This window comes from Camelus bactrianus, chromosome 3, assembly GCF_048773025.1.
Source record: "Camelus bactrianus isolate YW-2024 breed Bactrian camel chromosome 3, ASM4877302v1, whole genome shotgun sequence".
NCBI classification, from domain to species: Eukaryota; Metazoa; Chordata; class Mammalia; order Artiodactyla; family Camelidae; genus Camelus; species Camelus bactrianus.
This window is the reverse complement of record NC_133541.1, coordinates 83,793,890-83,811,905: the sequence shown is the minus strand read 5'-3', so window position 1 is coordinate 83,811,905 and position 18,016 is coordinate 83,793,890. Positions and strand designations below refer to the sequence as shown.

At 33.6% G+C, this 18,016-nt stretch overlaps 1 protein-coding gene across 4 annotated transcripts in view; it reads left to right on the top strand.

The window, feature by feature from the left end:
- DTWD2 (DTW domain containing 2) overlaps window positions 1-18,016 on the top strand; it is a 155,159-nt gene that overhangs the window by 117,295 nt on the left and 19,848 nt on the right. For 2 of the 4 annotated variants that reach the window (XR_012505602.1, XM_074360530.1), the window contains exon 5: window positions 17,951-17,991. The exons of the other annotated variants lie outside the window; for them this stretch is intronic. Coding sequence is in view for 1 of the 2 variants with exons in the window: in XM_074360530.1 (XP_074216631.1) it covers window positions 17,951-17,991 (41 nt within the window). In the remaining variant the exon portion in view is untranslated. The remainder of the gene's footprint in view (window positions 1-17,950; window positions 17,992-18,016) is intronic. 4 annotated transcript variants of the gene reach the window in all.

The following is an 18,016-nucleotide window of genomic DNA, read 5'->3' as shown; positions in this document are numbered from 1 at the left end:
GAATCAACTTTTTTAAGGTCCATCCCTGTATTTCATATTCTCAGAGAAACTTTTAGAAAATTCAATGTTGTTATCACAAAATTTAAGTCAAAAGACAGCCTAGGAGTTAAGTAAGGGGCAAATCTAAGATCTAAAACTGAATCTAAAGCCTTCATTCTTTCCACCATCCCATCAGGCCACTCAAACCAGAGAAATGTTTGCTAATAACAGCCATTTCAAATAAGTTTTCCCTGATTTCTTCTTTTTGGAAGAACATCTGGAATAGATCAACACTTTTAAAAAACAGATAAGCCCTATATTTTTCCTATTGTTAATTTGGATTTTTAAATTAATATTAATTTCTTACCTGAATTTCCCACTGGAAATCAAAGGATTATATTTTCTTATTGATATTATGCTCAAAAATTCAATTCTAATATTCTATTTAAAAAATCCTTACCTAGCTTTTAAAAATTAAACCTTTCTTAAAAATGAAGTTTGGTTGATTTATAATATTAATTTCAGGTATACAGTGTAATGATTCAATATTTTTATAGATTATACTCCATTTAAAGTTATTATAGGCCCCTCTCTCTCTCTTCCTCTTCAGAGACAGCCCACATTATGTCTATGGAATGTGTACCTACTTTTAATCTGAGCACCCAACCCCCACAACTTATGGCCTTTCTCTTGCCTTTAATGTATCTCTCTGAATAAATCTACCTTTACTAAAAAAAAAATAAATAAAGTTATTATAAAACAATGGCTAAATCTCCCTGTGCTCTGCTGTACAACATATCCTTGTTGCTTATCTATTTTATACACAGTAGTTTATCTCTCTTAACGTCATACTCTGTCTTGCCTCCCCACCACTGGGATCCAGTTTGTTCTCTCTGTGAGCCTGTTTCTTTTTTGTTATATCCATTCATTTTTATTTTTATATACTACATATAAGTGATATCATACAGTATTTGTCTTTCTCTGTGTGACTTGTTTCACTAAGCATAATACCCTCTAGGTCCATCCACATTGTTGCAAATGGCAGAATTTCATTCTTTTTAGTGGCTGAGTAATAGTCCATTGCATGTATATACCATATCTTCTTTATCTTTTCATCTGTTGATGGACACTTAGGTTGCTTCCATGTCTTGGCTATTGTAAATAATGCTGCTATGTGAACATTGGGGTGCATGTATCTTTTTGAATTAGTGTTTTTATTTTCTTTGTTATATACTCAGGAATGGAATTACTGGATCATATTATAGTTCTATTTTTAGTTTTTTGAGGAATCTCCATACTGTTTTCCACAGTGGCTGCACCAGCTAACCTTCCCACCAAGAGTGTACAGAGGTTCCCTTTTCTCTACATCCTCCCCACATTTGTTATTTGTAGACTTTTTAATGATAGCCATCCTGAAAAGTGTAAAGTGATGTCTCATTGTGGTTTTTATTTACATTTCTCTAATGATTAGCAGTGTTGAGCAGTTTTTCGTGTGCTTGTTAGCCATCTATATATCTTCTTTGGAAAAATGTCTGCTCAGGTCTTCTGCCCACTTTTTAATCAGGTTGTCTTTTTGTTTGTTTGTTTGTTTTGATACTGAGTTGTATGAGCTATTTATTTTTGGCTATAAAGCCCTTCTCTGTCATATCATTTGCAAATGTTTTCTACCATTCAGTAGGTTGTCTTTTCATTTTGTTGATGGTTTCCTTTGCATAAAGGCTTTTAAGTTTAATTTTGTCCCCTTCTTAAAATTATTTTTGCTTTTGTTTCCTTTACCTTAGGAGACAGATCCAAAAAAAAATTTGATTTATGTCAGAAAATGTTCTGCCTGTGTTTTCTTCTAGAATTTTTATGGTTTGTGATGTTAAATTTAGGTCTTTCATCCTTTTTGAGTGTATTTTTATATATGGTATGAGGAAGTGTTCTAATCTCATTTTTTAACATGTAGCTTATTGAAGAGACTGTCTTTTCTCCATTGTGTATTCTTGCCTCCTTTGTCCTAGATTAATTGACCATAGGTAAGTGGGTTAAATTAAACCTTTTATTTTGGAATAATTGTACATTCATGCAGTTGTAAGAAATACTATAGAGAAACATTTAGCTTTTTAAATAAGCCTTATAATTTCAATATATTAGCTGAAATAATATTGGATAGATACAGAACTCGTAGTATATGGCATCATCTCTCTCCAGTAGCCCTCTGAATTCTGTATCCACTAAAAAATAGATTATTTGTGGTTCCCAGCATGAATTCTCTCACCTCTTGATTTTACATGACATTTCCTGTGTCTAGAAGTCCCATCCCACATACGTTCCTCTAATTAACTTACATAGTTGGTCCTGTAGGTCCAACTTTCAACTTTCTTTCCTCTAATTGCCTTCCTTGAGATGCCTCTTCAAGGCTAGGCTTTTCTTCCAGGTATTTGCACAGCACCCACAACCTACTCCTGTCACAGGGACTTACTACATGCTATAATCATTGCCTGTTTACTTGCCTGTGTTTCTATAGACTACGTGATAATTAAGAAAGAGACTGTCTCTTGTTCATCCTTGTATCCCCAGTGACTGTTAACTATTTGAAGAGAAGTATTCTACTTATTTTCTCTAGTGTCCAGAGCAGTGCTTGTTACATAAGGAGCTCAGTAAAGGTTAGAGGACGGATGAGAAATTATGGGGGAGAGATGAATAGACAATGATGTTTTAGTTGAATAATAATTCCACAGTCTATAAGAAAGTAAAACAGGAACCAGACTGTATAGTGGTTGCTGTGTGATTATGGCTTATTAGGAAAGCCTTAGTTTTTAAAAAGTTATTTTCACTGCCCAGAGAAATGTGTTAGAGGATATTTGAAGAGATACTTTTTGTAAAAGGAAAAAACTATGCATATGGTTTTTTGAAAGTTTCAGTTGACTGGAGTAGAGGTTGGTGGTGAAATATTTTCAGAAAACAAGTTCTTTTGGTTGGGTAAAGTAACAGAGTGCCTATACTAAAATAAATTTAAATATTTGGTGAACTTTTTATATAAGTATACTAATAACTTAGTTCAGCTTTAGTTACACCAAGCTCATGTGAATACAAACTGTTTTCTATTGTCATTAATTTCTGAAGATAGGTAGGAGATTAATAATATGGTGCATAATTAACATCTCTAGATGTCATATTAAGTAAAACAACATAATATTTTATTTTATTTCTTGAAATAGCCAAAAAGGATGTAGAATTTAATATTCTCCAGGTTCTGTGGGTGACTTTTTGAAAGGCATACAAAAAGAACTTCATGTAATCTATGTATATAAATGCACAAATTTGTTAGTAAGGTGAGAACTGTACATTTCTCTAAAATGTCAGTGCTTCTGGAAAAATTTTATTAAGAATATTCTAGATATGGTTAAACTGAGATGGGAAATGTTCATCATACTCTCCATGTTTCTCTTTGCCTATTCCTTTTTCGTTTGGTAACTGCCAAGTTGTATCTGCAGAAGAAGAGACTGTATAAATTTACCAAAATCTGATGTTTAATCTAGAACTGTACTGTTCTGTCGCTTCTACTCATTAGGTACAAAACTATAAATATTTGCCACACTCATAGCACCACCATTTTCAAGTGTCATTTTTGTTAGCTGTTTATTTTCTGTTTCTTTCCTATGAAAAGATTGTAAAGTAATTTTATCCTCTAAGGTCAGTAGTGTTTGATTTTCCCTCATACTTTGAAAGAAATATTGAGGTTCTAGAAAAATACGAGTTTCAAATAATGCTGGTAGTCATTAGAAGGAAATGGTGTTTTTAATTGTTAATACTTTTATAAACCATGCTATTTCTTAGGTATATGAACTTTTAAATCTCATTTTTTCAAATGAGCAAGAAAATATTAGATTATGGTATTTAGAGTCATAGGAATCTATGTTGATGTTTAGGGGAGGTTAATAGCTCTGTGGTATAGCTGTGCTTAGCATGCAGAAGGTCCTGGTTTCAATCCCCAGTACCTCCGTTTAAAAAAAAAAAATTGGTATTTAGACCTTCACTGTTTACTTTTTCTGTATGAATCTAAACATATGAGAAATACAAGGTACTGTTCTTGTTAAATGTTTTGTTGAAGAAATAGGTGTATATTTTCCAAAATAGGTATATATTAGAATGCATTCAAAATATATGTAACATTAAAACTGAGAATTCTGTTGCACCACCGTTTTCTAAAAAAGTTACTAGTCAGTTAATATGATCAAATCATTTACATGTAATGTTTTGCTGATAGCATCAGAGCTCTAAGGTGATTGAAATGAGTTTCAACACACTTCAGTAAGACATATGAAAATCCTAAGGAGCAAACTTGTCTTAGTTGTTGAGAAAAATCCCGAAGCAAAATATGTACTTAAATTAGGGAGTTTAAGGTCTTGATGCATACAAAGTTTGAAGGCACTTTGGTACTTGATATTTGCCAGTAGTGTGAGTTTGTAGAGGTCTCAAAGCCTAACAGATATATGAAAATTGAGATAATACGGGAATGGAAAAAAACTATTTTTAAAAAGGAAATGAAGAAAAATAATAACAGTTTAGTTGTATCCAGAACCTAATGGAAAAACCCATTCCACTTGAAAATTAAGCAGTTTAATTAAGAGATTTTGAAACATTCCAAAGAAAATCCTATTACCACTTGACTATGTTGAGTGTTTTTGAGTTTATTAATTTTTAAAACAGATTGTTTCTGAAGTTCGGGAATCTCAAATTCTGTTTATTGTAAGATATTCTAATTTTAGAGATGTTGAGATATGGGGAGACAATGTGTGTCTAAGAATCAGTGAAATACAAAGTTATTGTTTACAAGCAGAAAAAGATAAAAGAACTAGTCTAAAGTTGTAAAAAGTGGTTTACGGTCTAGATATGAATCGAGTTCTAGTCTGGCTTCAGAATTCTTTCTCCTTTTAAGAGAACTCTGGGGCAACATGAAGTGCACTAATATTTGCACTATAGGGGTCCCAGAAAGAGAAGAGAGAGAGAAGGAACCGGAGAAAATTTTTGAAGAGATTATGACAAAAACTTCCCCAACTTGGGAAAGGAAACAGTCACCCAAGTCCAGGAAGTGTAGAGAGTACCACACAGGATCAACCCAAAGAGGAGCACACCAAGGCACATAGTCATCAAATTGACAACAATTAAGGGTAAGGAGAAAATATTAAAATTAGTAAGAGAAAAGCAACAAATAACGTACAGGGGAACTCCCATAAGGTTATCAGCTGATTTTTCAGCAGAAACTCTACAGGCCAGAAGGGAGTGGGGAGATATATTTAAAGTGATGAAAGGGAAAAACCTACAACCTATCCAGCAAGACTCTCATTCAGATTTGATGAAGAAATCAAAAGCTTCACAGATAAACAAAAGCTAAAAGAATTCAGCACCACAAAACCAGCTTTACAACAGATGCTAAAGGAACTTCTTTAGTCATCAAACCATAAGAAAAGAGAACAAAAAGAAGAAAGAGCAAAAAAAAAAAAAAAAAAAAAAAAAAGACCTACAAAAGATTACTTTGGCAGTTTGGGGTCTTTTATGGTTCCATATAAATTTTGGAATTGTTTGTTCTAGTTCTGTGAAAAATACTGAGTACTTTGACAGGAGTTGCATGGATCTGTAGATTGCTTTTGGTAGTACAGCTGTTTTGATAATGTTGACTCTTCCAATCCAAGAGCATGGTGTTGACTCTTCCAATCTTTCTGTTTCTTTGTGTCATCTTCAGTTTCCTTCATCAGTGTTTTACAGTTTTTAGGGTATAAGTAACCTCCTTGGTTAAGTTTATTTCTAGGTATTTTGTTGTTTTTGATGCAATGGAAATGTTTATGCCAGTTATAAAATTCTGATTTTTGAAGTGGGGAAAAAAAAGTGAATGAAGGGCTGCAAAAGGCAAAATATCCTTCTCTCTTATGGTGGATTGTATTCTATTACATATATATGCTGCATCTTCCTTATCCATTCATCTATTGATGTGCACTTATGATGCTTCTATATCTTGGCAGTTTTAGATAGGGTTGCTGTTAATAGTGAGGTGTATGTATCTTTTTAGATTAATCCTTATTTTGTGGTTGACTTTATTCCTTTGATAACTATGTGGGTTTAAAACGCTAAAGCTCTAAATGTTCTTGGAAACAATGAACAGTACATATGTGTAAGTTTAAAAAATATGTGCAGTATATTGTATATATGTATTTACACACAATACATCGTATATGTGCAGTCGAATTGTAACAATCCTACCTAATAAAACTGAAAAAGAAGAAATAAAAAAAGAATTCTTTCTCTTAACCACTAAAATGTAGTGTCTCACCTACAGATGTCTTTGTATGTCAGTACATAAGATATACACCGCTCCCCCCAAAACCCCCAAAATCCTACTTCATGGCATTCCATTCAATAGATGTATTGTAGTTTAACTTTTTCCCTGTTGCTGTATATTTAGTTTGTATCCAACTCTTTGCTATTATATAAATAGTGCTACATTCAACATCCTAGTAGGTATGTATACATGTGTGTTTATCTCTGGTGGATAACTGGAAATAAAATGGCTGAGTCGAGGAGTATTCATGTTTTAAATTTGATAGAAACTATAAAGTTGCCATATCAGCTTTGACCATTGTGAGCTCGTTCACATTGATTCCTGTGTCCTTCCAACATGCCTTAGCCTTTCTCCCCACCCACCTCTCTAAGTACGTCCTTACCCTGTGTCACTACAAGGTACTCCAGGCTCATCTTCTGTTTTCCCTGCCTCAGTCATAAAATTTTCCAGCTCAGCCATTTTCGAAGAATCCCTGGTTCCTTTTGTTGACAAATTGTATTTAGAAACCAAGGTATGCTTGCTGCTACTGGGATGTCACTTTTATGGGCCCTCTCAGTTGACAGCCCTAGAAAATGTGTCTACATGTACACACATCTCTAATTATTTCTGTGTCTAGCTATTTTGTATCTGCATTTATATTAAAGCAGATGAGTTTATATTGATGTCTCCAACTCTGATCCAATACCACAGGGTTCATTCTAGACTTTCTGCATTGCTTATTTGTAAATTCTTTCTCTGACCTTGAGGAACCTGACTTCCATTATCTGCATTTTATCTATTCAACCTGAGTATGCATGTAAACTAGTTTCAGAATTTTTAACTTCTGTCCACATAAGAAACACTTACCAACTAGACTAATCTGTTTACGTACAGTTCTTTTTGTCTTTATCCTAACAGAATCAAGTTAAAACACCATTTTCCAAAGTTACCTAGGTCAGCTCTATTTTTCTTTCATCGACAGAGAGATTATTTTATATCACTTTTAATCACTGATTAATAGTCTAGGGCTGCATAAAATAATGATATATTGCATGATAACCTGAAATACTGGCAGAAAAATATATAAGGAATTTTTTGTAGCTTTTATTTCAGATAATACTTAAACAAAGATCATGATAAAAAGATTTCCAGGGAATATGGATATTTATTTTGTTTCTCCAAGTAGTCATCTTGAAAATGGAATTTTATCATACTTACCATCTTTAATTCATTTAAAAGTCCTAGTAAAACCAATTAGTCTGAAAGATATTATCAATTGTAATAATTATTTTTTCTAAAATAGGAAAACAGTGTTATTAGATAAAATTATTATTTCCTAGATTTATAGAATTTTAAGGATCTGTTCTGTTTGTTTATTTACTTACTCATTTCACTTTGTTTAATCTTAGCTCTCCTATCACGAATGAAGGACTATTATTGCTAAAGACTAAGGATAAGGAAAATGACTTAGGAGAATAATGAAGAAAAACAATGTTCTGTTTGTACATATTTTTACTTAATGGCAATCATTTCATAATCCAGCTTGGGAATTTTGTTTAGCTTCTTGTTCTATAGTTTTGAACATCTAGTTCTGCTAAAGGTTTATTAAAAAGTGAGTCAAATGTAAATGAGTCACAGTAGTTATTTCACCAATCTCTTAACCAAAATCAAACTAATTTTTTTTACTTTATATATTTCTGTTCATGCAAAGTGGTCTTTTCGACAGCAAATAAACATTTGCACATGAAATATAAACCCTGGTATATCATTGAATATCAGTGTGGGAAGCAGGTCTACCTTTTACTTGTTTAGCACTTTTACTTAAAAATTCTATTACTGTCATGTTAAATCGGTTTTAAGCAAATCTCCTTGCTCAAGTTCAGCTTAATATTTACTGAATGGTTGTTCAGGGGCCAGATTCCTTGTCCTTTTCTTATTTTTAATAGAATCTCCCGTAATAGAGACAGGAAACATTTGGAGCCGAGCAGTATTTCATGATTGAAAGCACTTCAGGAGAACTGGGCTATTGTATAAAAATTTTCTTCACATAACTATCACTAAGTATCTGAGTACAGAAACTGTGTCTCTATTTGCTGTCTTCTTCATAAATCTTAGGCACTTTTCTGTCAATTATTGAGATCCTATTCCAGGGTACCTTCCTTAGTGGTGAGGAAAAAGAAATAGAAGGATTTAGAAGGTAAAGCTCCTGCCTGCCCTGGGAGGGGAGTGTGTGACTGGTTAATTTGTCTGCTTGTTTGCTTGCATATGATTTATAAAGCAGAATTTTGTTCATCATCTTTTATGTGCCAGGCCCTTTGTTAGGCACCGTAAACACAAAGATGAGGAAAAAGCAAAGATTCTTTTCTCTAGTTGCTCGGTTGCATTGGAGGAGACAAATGCATACATATAATTACAGTACAGTGCTCCAAGAACATGATAGTAGGTATTTTGGGAGAAGAGAAATACCATGTGTCCTGGCAGGGGAAATTACGAAATGTTTTCTGTAAGAGAGATGTTACCCACCTAAGAGTTTGTTGAGAGTCACTCAGAAAGAGCCTCAAAGAGAAGAAGGGACACTTCTATCATGGGGAAGGTGGGAGCTGAGTCTCAGAGAAGAGAAGAAAAACATCATGTATGTAAAGAACTATAGGAAGATCACAGTCCTTAGAAAATAGGATGCAACTAGTAAAATGGCAAGAAAAGACACAAGAGAGTAAGTTAGGGCCTAGATTGGGGAATGCTGTCCTTAGTATTAATGCCTGGCATTGTATAATGGAAAGATCCTTTCCATTTTTTAATTGTGTTAAGTTTCATGACATAATGTTTATCACTGTAACCATTTTTCTGTTAATTAGAGTATAGTGATTCAGTTGTACATACATCTATCTATCTGTCTATCTATCTATTCTTTTTCAGATTCTTTTCTATTACAGGTTATTACAAGATATCAAATACAGTTCCCTGTGCTGTACAGAAGATCCTTGTTTATCTGTTTAGTATACAGTAGCATGTATCTGTTAATCCCAAATTCCTAATTTATCTCTCCCCACCTTTCCCTTTTGGTAACCATAAGTTTGTTTTCTATGTCTGTGAGTCTATTTCTGTTTTGTAAATAAGTTCATCTCTGCTACTTTATTAAATTCCACATATAAGTAATACCATACAGTATTTGTCTTTCTCTGACCTAATTCACTTATTATGATAATCTCTAGGTCTATCCATGTTGCTGCAAATGGCATTATTTAGTTCTTTGTTAATGGCTGAGTCATGTTCCATTGTATAAATATACCACATCTTCTTTATCCATTCATCTGTGAATGGACATTTAGGTTGCTTCCATGTTTTGGCTATTGTAAATAGTGCTACTATGAACATTGCGGTGAATGTATCTTTTTGAATTAGAGTTTTCTTTGGATATATGCCCAGGAGTAGGATTGCTGGATCATATGGTAAGTCTATTTCTAGTTTTTTAAAGAACTTCCATACTGTTTTCCATAGTTTTACATTCCCACCAAGAGTGTATAAGGTTCCCTTTTTCCATACCCTCTCCAGCATTTATTATTTGTAGACTTTTTGATGATGACCATTCTTACTAGTGTGAGGTGATGCTTTATTGTAATTTTGATTTGCATTTCTCTAATAACTAGTGATGTGGAGCATCTTTTTTTGTGCTTGTTGGCCATCAGTATGTCTTCTTTGGAAAAATGTTTATTTAAGTCTTCTGCCCATTTTTTGATTGGGTTGGTTTTTTTTGTTTGTTTTTGTTTTTTTTTTTTTTTTGATATTGAGCTGAATGAGCTGTTCATATATTTTAGAAATTAATTCCTTGTTGGTTGTATCATTTGCAAATATTTTCTCCCATTTAGTAGGTTGTCTTTTCATTGTGTTTCCTTTGATGTGCAAAAGCTTTTAAGTTGCCTTTGCTATGCAAAAGCTTTTAAGTTAGGTCCTATTTGTTTATTTTTGCTTTTGTTTCCATTACTTTAGGAGACGGACTCCCAAAAATATTGCTGCAATTTATGTCACAGAATGTCCTGTATGTGTTTTCCTTTAGGAGTTTTATAGAACCCAGTCATAACATTTAGGTCTTTAAACCATTTTGAGTTTATTTTTATATATGGTGTTAGAGACTGTTCTAATTTCATTCTTTTACATGTAGCTGTCCAGTTTTTCCAGCAGTGTATATTGAAGAGACTGTCTTTTCTTGATTGTATATTCTTGCCTCCTTTGTAGTAGATTTATTGACCATTAGTGTGTGGGTTTATTTCTGGGCTGGATTCTCTATCTTGTTTCATTGATCTTTGTGTCTGTTTTTGTGCCAGTATCATACTTTGTGGATTGCTGTAGCTTTGTAGTATAGTTTGAAGTCGGGGAGCATAATTCCTCCAGCTTTCCTTTCCTAAGATTGTTTTGACTATTCAGGGTCTTTTGTGTTTCCATTCAACTTTAAAATTTTTATTCCAGTTCTGTGAAAAATGTCATTGGTAATTTGATAGGGATTGCATTGAATCTGTATATTGCCTTGGGTAGTATGGTCATTTTTAAAGGATTGATCCTTCTAATCCAAGAATATGGTATATCTTTCCATCTGTTGGTATGGTCTTCACTTTCTTACATCAGTATCTTATAGTTTTCATAGTGCAGGTCTTTGCCTCCTTAGGTAGGCTTATTCCTAGGTATACTATTCTTTTTGATGTGATTATACATGGGATTGCTTCCTTAATTTCTCTTTATGATATTTTGTTGTTAGCGTATAGACATGCAGCACATTTCTGTACATTAAATTTTGTATCCTACAACTTCACTGAATTCACTGATGAGCTCTAGTAGTTTTCTGGTGGTTCCTTTAGGATTTTCTCTGTGTAGTATCATAACTACAAACAGTAACCGTTTTTCTTCTTTCTTTCCAGATTGTATTTCTTTTATTTCCTTTTCTTCTTTGATTGCTGTGGCTAAGGCTTCCAAAACTATGTAGAACTGAAGTAGTGAGAGTCGGCATCCTCGTCTTATCCCTGATGTTAGAGGGAAAGCTTTCAGGTTTTCACCGTTGAGTATGATGTTAGCTGTGGGTTTGTCACATGTGGTCTTTATTATGTTGAGGTATGTTCTTTTTCTGTACCTGCTTTCTGGAGAGTTGTTTTGTTTTTTTTTTTTTTTATCATAAATGGATGTTGAATTTTATCAAAAGCTTTTTCTGCATCTATTGAGGTGATCATAAGGTTTTTATTCTTCAATTTGTTAATGTAGTATGTCACATTGATTGATTTGCCGATTTTTAAAAATTTTTGCACCACTGGAATAAATCTCACTTGATCATGGTATATGAACTTTTGGAGGGATTGTTAAATTCTACCATTGTAACCATTTTTAAATAATTTTTTAATGGAGATACTAGTGATTGAACCCAGGACCTTGTACATGCCAAGCATATGCTCTGTCACTGAGATATACCCACCCCCCCACCCACTATAACCATTTAAAACTGTATATTTTTCAAGTGTTCAAGCATCTTATTTTAGATGGCAGACGATCTCATTTTGAAATATACAAAGCTGTGTGATTGCCTTAAGACCAAAAATCCCTTTTGCCATATGAAGGTTTATACAGTGTATCAGTTATACATAGCCACAATAATTCTCTGTAACAACCAACCCCAATAATCTTAGTAGCACATAATCTTAGTAGTAGTAAAAGTTTATTGCTCACAACATCAGCTGGGTGTTGGCTCTGCTGTTCTTGGCTGGGCTTACTCTTATAACTGGCTTAGACAGGCTCTTGGATAGGTCATTGACATGATTCAGCTCTATTTTGCTTCTGATTCTCCTGTAGACTATCCCAGGCATATTCTCATGATGATGGCAGATGTGTAGGAAGAAGCAAGCAAGGATAATTGTGCAAACACTTTTCAAGTACTTGATCTAGAGCTGCTTATTCCCTACTTTAGAGAAACGACCCTTCTGTGTACTCTGCTCAGTACCCTGTGAATCATGAGGTTTTCCTGTCTGGCTGGTAGGAACAGGCCCATACTTAGCCCTGTGTGTCTGCCAGGTACCATTAGCACTGTTCTTTTTAGGTAAGTTTAGTGTCTGGCATTCCTTAAACACAGTATGAAAAGCAGTAATGGTAAAGTAAAAGGTTGATAAATTATACTTCATTAAAATTAAAAACTTCAAGTCATTAAAAGATATTAGGATAGTGAAAATGCAATTTAAAACTAGAAGATATTTGCAATACATAATATAAAAATAGTATAAATCAATAAAAAAGAGGCAGAGAGCCCAGTGTTATAAAAATGGGGGTACACATATACACACAGGTTATACTTAAGTTAAAAAAAAAAGCTTACGCACACATGAATAGGAAAAGTCATTCACCTAGTTAGTGACAGTGTGGACACTACTGTTGAGGTCTCTTAAATTTTAAAAAACTTTTATTTTACTTGCAGCTTTAGTCATCTTTCTGGCTTTTAAAATTATAAGTTGCACAACATAGATGTGCAAGTTTGAACATTATCAGCATTGATAATATTATTAACTCTACATTTGTAAAACATTTTAGTTTACAGAGTGATTTATCATACTCATATTTATTTGGTCTTTCTCATAACACTACCAAAGCACAGCAGATGTTATAGAAAACTGAGGCTTACAGAAGTTATGTGGCTTGGCCAGAGTCATAAAGATGTCTTTGGTGAACCTAGGATTAGAATTTTTATCTTCTCATGCTCAGTCTAATGCTTTTTACACTTTACATGGATGTCTTTCCAAAAACATTCATAAACCTCTTATGTTCAAGATCATGTCAGATTCTTAGGACTTTAAGAGATACAAGTCAGCCCACTTTCAATGATGTAACAGGTGAGTAGTAAACCAGCAATAGAATGTACTTAACGAGGATTCCTTCAGTGTCCTAGGCTGGGGTCCAGAATGCGGTCACACACAGTAATGATCACTTTGTTTCACATGTTCCTGCTCCTGCCTAATAGAGTCTGACCATGGTCACCAGCAGATCTTACGCCATTGCTGGTTGCTGAAAATCCTCAAATGGTGTCCACTGTGAGCTCCACAAACACTCTCATCAGCTTTCCAGAATTATTTCCTCCTTACAGCTCTGAAGTTCTGTTTTTGGACCAAGCTGGTGCCTATTTTCTTTCCTTTTGGATAGATTATTTTTTTCCTTCAGAGATGTCTAAGCTTCTTATATACATATATTTCTGTTGGGACCTTTAAAGATATCCCATTTAAGATCCACATTTAAGATGTGCATCCACATACCTTCTTTTGTAAAACGGGTTCAACATACGCAAATCAATCAATGTGATTCATCACATCAACAAGAGAAAGGACAAAAACCACATGATCATCTCAATAGATGGCAGAAAAAGCATTTGATAAAATTCAACACCCATTTATGATAAAAACTCTCACCAAAGTGGGTATAGAGGGAACATATCTCAACATCATAAAAGCTATATATGACAAACCTACGGCCAGCATAGTACTCAACGGTGAAAAACTCAAAAGCTTCCCGCTGTGAAACGGATAATAAAAATCTCTCCTCATCCTCATTGGAATGAAGGTGGAGGATATAGGAAAGCTCTGTAAACTGATGAATTAAGTAGATGAAAGGAAAAATATAAAATATCCACAATGAGAAACCATTTTATATCCACCAAATAGGTGAACATTTAGGAATTCTGATGATATCAAATGTTGGAGATGAAATGAAACAAATGGAACTCTTATTCACTGCTGAAGAGTGTATAAAATATAACTACTTTGGAACACAATTTGCCATTATTTCATGAGGAAAGCATAACCCAGACTTTGATATCAGTTTTACTCCTAGGTATATACTCTGATGAAACTGCTGTACTTCTATATTAGGACACAGGAGTTTTTATTAGTTTATTTATAATAGCACATAACTCTAAACAACTCAAATGTTTCCATGAATACATACAGTGTGGCAAATTCACATACAGGAATACTGTAAGACAGAAATCAAAATGAATGAACTGCGGCTATAGGAGTAAATATGGCTGGATGAGTCCCTCAAATAAAATGTTCTTAAAAAGACATCACAGAATATATACCTTTTTTTATAAAGTTCATATAGGCAAAATTAAGCAATGTCTGAAAGTAAGAGGATTATAAAAAATTAGTGATTATCTTAGAAGAGGTCAAGTTTATCAGGAGAGCTCTTACTATTTTACTAGGGACATTCTTTTCTTTCTTTTTAGTTGCATTATAGTTGATTTACAGTATTATGTAAATTTTAGGTGTACATCATAGTGGTTCACAATTTTTAAAGGTCATATTCCATTTGTAGTTATCATAAAATATTGGCTCTATTCCCTGTGCTCTTTGTTTATATATCCTTGTAGCTTATTTATTTTGTACTTCTTGATCCCAACCCATTTCTTGCCCATCTTTCTTTCCCTCTCCCAGCTGATAACCTCTAGTTTGTTCTCTTTATCTGTAAGTCTGTTTCTTTTCTTTCTTTCTTTTTTTGCTATATTCACTATTTTGTTTCACTTTGTAGATTCCACGTATAAATGATATCTTATGTTATTTGTCTCCCTTTGTCTGATTTATTTCACTAAGCATAATACCCTCTGAGTCCATCCATGTTGCAAATGACAAAATTTCATTCTTTTCTGTGGCTGACTGGTATTCTGTTGTATATATATATACCACATCTTCTTTATCCATTCATCTGTTGATATACCCTTAGTTTACTTCCATATCTTGACCTTTGTAAATAATGCTGCTATGAGCATTGGAGTACATGTATCTTTTCAAATTACTGTTTTTATTTTCTTTGGATATATACCCAGGACTGGAATTGCTGGGTCATATGATATTTCTATTTTTAGTTTTATGGGGAACCTCCATACTGTTTTCCACAATGTCTGCAAAGGACTTTCTTAAGTGAAATTAGATGTATGGGTCAGTAGGAGGGTAGTAGCTCAGAGCGCATGTTTAGCATGCACAAGGTCCTAGGTTCAATCCCCAGTACCTTCATTAAAAAAAAAGAGAGAGATGTATTAGTGAATCTATCTACCTATCTGAATTTCTCTGAGTGTGTGGAGCATATTGGGAGGGGTATCGTAAGAGTGTTAATCATTTTGGTTATATTCTATTTCTTAAATAGTTATTAAAAGATTCAGGAATGCCAGTTTTAGTTGTACTTTATAACTAAAATACTACATATTTCTTTTGTAGATATTAAAAATTTTATAATTATGTATTAAAAATTAAGGTGTTGGACAAATAAATACCATATGGTAAGTAGTCATTGTTTCTGAGTGGTGACATTACAGGCACTCTCACTTTTTATTATTGTGCATTCCTAAATCTTGTAGGTCTTTTATAATTGACATGCAATTTTTATATCTGGAAAAGACATAGATGAATATAGATAGTGGAAGCACAAATGCAAAGTTTTTTAAAAAAATATTTTGCTAAGAAAGATGGTAACCTTGAGTTATATGCTATTCTATTTAGCTTTCATGTCAGACTTAATACTAATAATATTTGTTTTTGAAAATCACCAAACCCAGTATTTACTCTTATTTGAGACTTTCAGATAAGCACCTTTATCTTTCATCAGAATTTTGATAAGTGAAAATTTGAGTCAACGTTTTCTACATTGGTTTAAAATATATCTAAAATTAACACTAAAGATGATATTTGAGTGATCAAAAGACAACTATTACATTAGTACAGATATAATACTTAAGTATCCACCCATATGCAATATTATTAAATGATTCCAAAGCCATTCACTTTAAGTAAAAGTTTGGTTTGTAAGTTAACAAATATCCTCTCTGTCTGCATGACACTCCATCTTTTTTAGAATTTCTTTTAGAACTTATAACTAACGTAAATATGTTATTATGAGAAGTTAGGGTAAAAGATTATAAACATTTTATTTTTAAGGAACAAAATAGAAATGTAGTTACTGAAAAAGTGTCTCCATGATTTTTTGAAAATCTTTTTAAAAATTCCAACTTTATATAGAATGCTAAATGTCTTAGGAACAAATGGTATAATATCATTGATCATGAAACACTGGCTTCCCATGGTATCAGGTTTATACATATTTTGGAGTTGACAATTTAGAAGCTTTGGTATCTCGATTTTTTTTTTGGTAGAAAAATTATGCATGTATGTACATATGTATATAAGTGATTAGACAAATATAATAGTTGTAGAGAAGGTTTTTGTGACATCTGCTTTCCTTATATGATTATGATGCAGGAAAACAGATGTGGGGCATGAGAAGGGCTATGTGCCAGGTCTCGGTTGAGCCCCTGGGACGTGCCCTGCCAAGTGTGGGTCCTTGGCTTTGCACAGGAAAGAATTCAAGAGCGAGCCACAGTTGAGTGAAGGTAGATTTATTCAGAGAGATACATTGAAAGGCAAGAGAAAGGCCACAAGGTGTGGGGGTTGGGTGCTCAGATTAAAAGTAGGTACACACTCCATAGACAGAATGTGGGCCATCTCCGAAGAGGGAGAGAGAGGGGGCGGCAGCAAGGCGCCATGTTGCTGGTTTCTATGGGCTTAGTGGCTTCATGTGCTAATAAGTGAAAGGACCAGTCTCAGGGGAAGGGGCTGGGATTCCCACGAAGTTGGCCATTTCCCACTCTTTGACCTTTTGTGGCTAGCCTTGGGACTGCCATGGTGCCTGTGGGCGTGTTATTCACCATGTTAATATATTACAATGGGCGTATAATGAAGCTCAAGATCTACTAGAAGTTAAATCTCTCATCATCCTGAGCCTCAAAGCCTACTGAGGGTTGAATCTTCCACCATTTGATGTTAATTGCTGTAGCATTCCTTGAATGGCTGTGCCATGCCCCCTTCCTGTCTCAATTATACAATTAAAAAATTGCATGACATTTATTCCCTCAAGAATTTTTTCTCCAAATGAGTGCTCTAAAAATGTCACTTTGGATTACAGCATAGTGTTTGGAAAAGATAACTTATTTATGTTCTTGATGTAGATTTCAATAACATGCTGAGTTTTGCTGTAGTTGAATTTTTTCTCTATCTCAAAAGAAATTGTTAGAAGTATTTAGATGTAAGGTTTTCAGATTTTACATTATGAAAACAATGTTAGAATTGCATGGAATAAAAGACAATAATCCTTTTAACATTCCTAGAAGAGGATTTGATATGCAAAATATGTTTTTAAAAAATTAAACAATTCGTATTTGCTTCATAAAGTCTAATTGCTTTTTATGGGTTTCTCAGCTTAAATGGGGTTGTATTCCTTCTATGATATGAACAATTGGCTGATTATCTAGTTATTATAGGATTTGTGTGATGTCAGTGGGCTCTTCTTGCTTTATAAACTTACTAAAGTCCCTCAAAAGAGATAAATTATGACTAATAATATTTGCTTCCCAATTTTTTCTATATAGAAGTTAATAATTGGCTAAAGTAATTGTGAGCTTCATAAGTTTAAATTCAGACACAAATCCCTAACCTCTTTATACATTTCCTTTCTTCACTTCTCATTTCCATATCTTCTTTGGTAAGTTACAAAAAACCCATAAATTTAAGTATTAACTGCTGAGTTTGAACTTATAGCTATAGTTGTTTATTTTCTAATGACTATGATCAGCATTCACTGATTCAACCAATGTTTATTAAACACCAGCTACTGTGTTGGACACTGCTGCTGACACTAGAAGACAGCAGGTAAGTAAAATAGTCCATGTCTCAA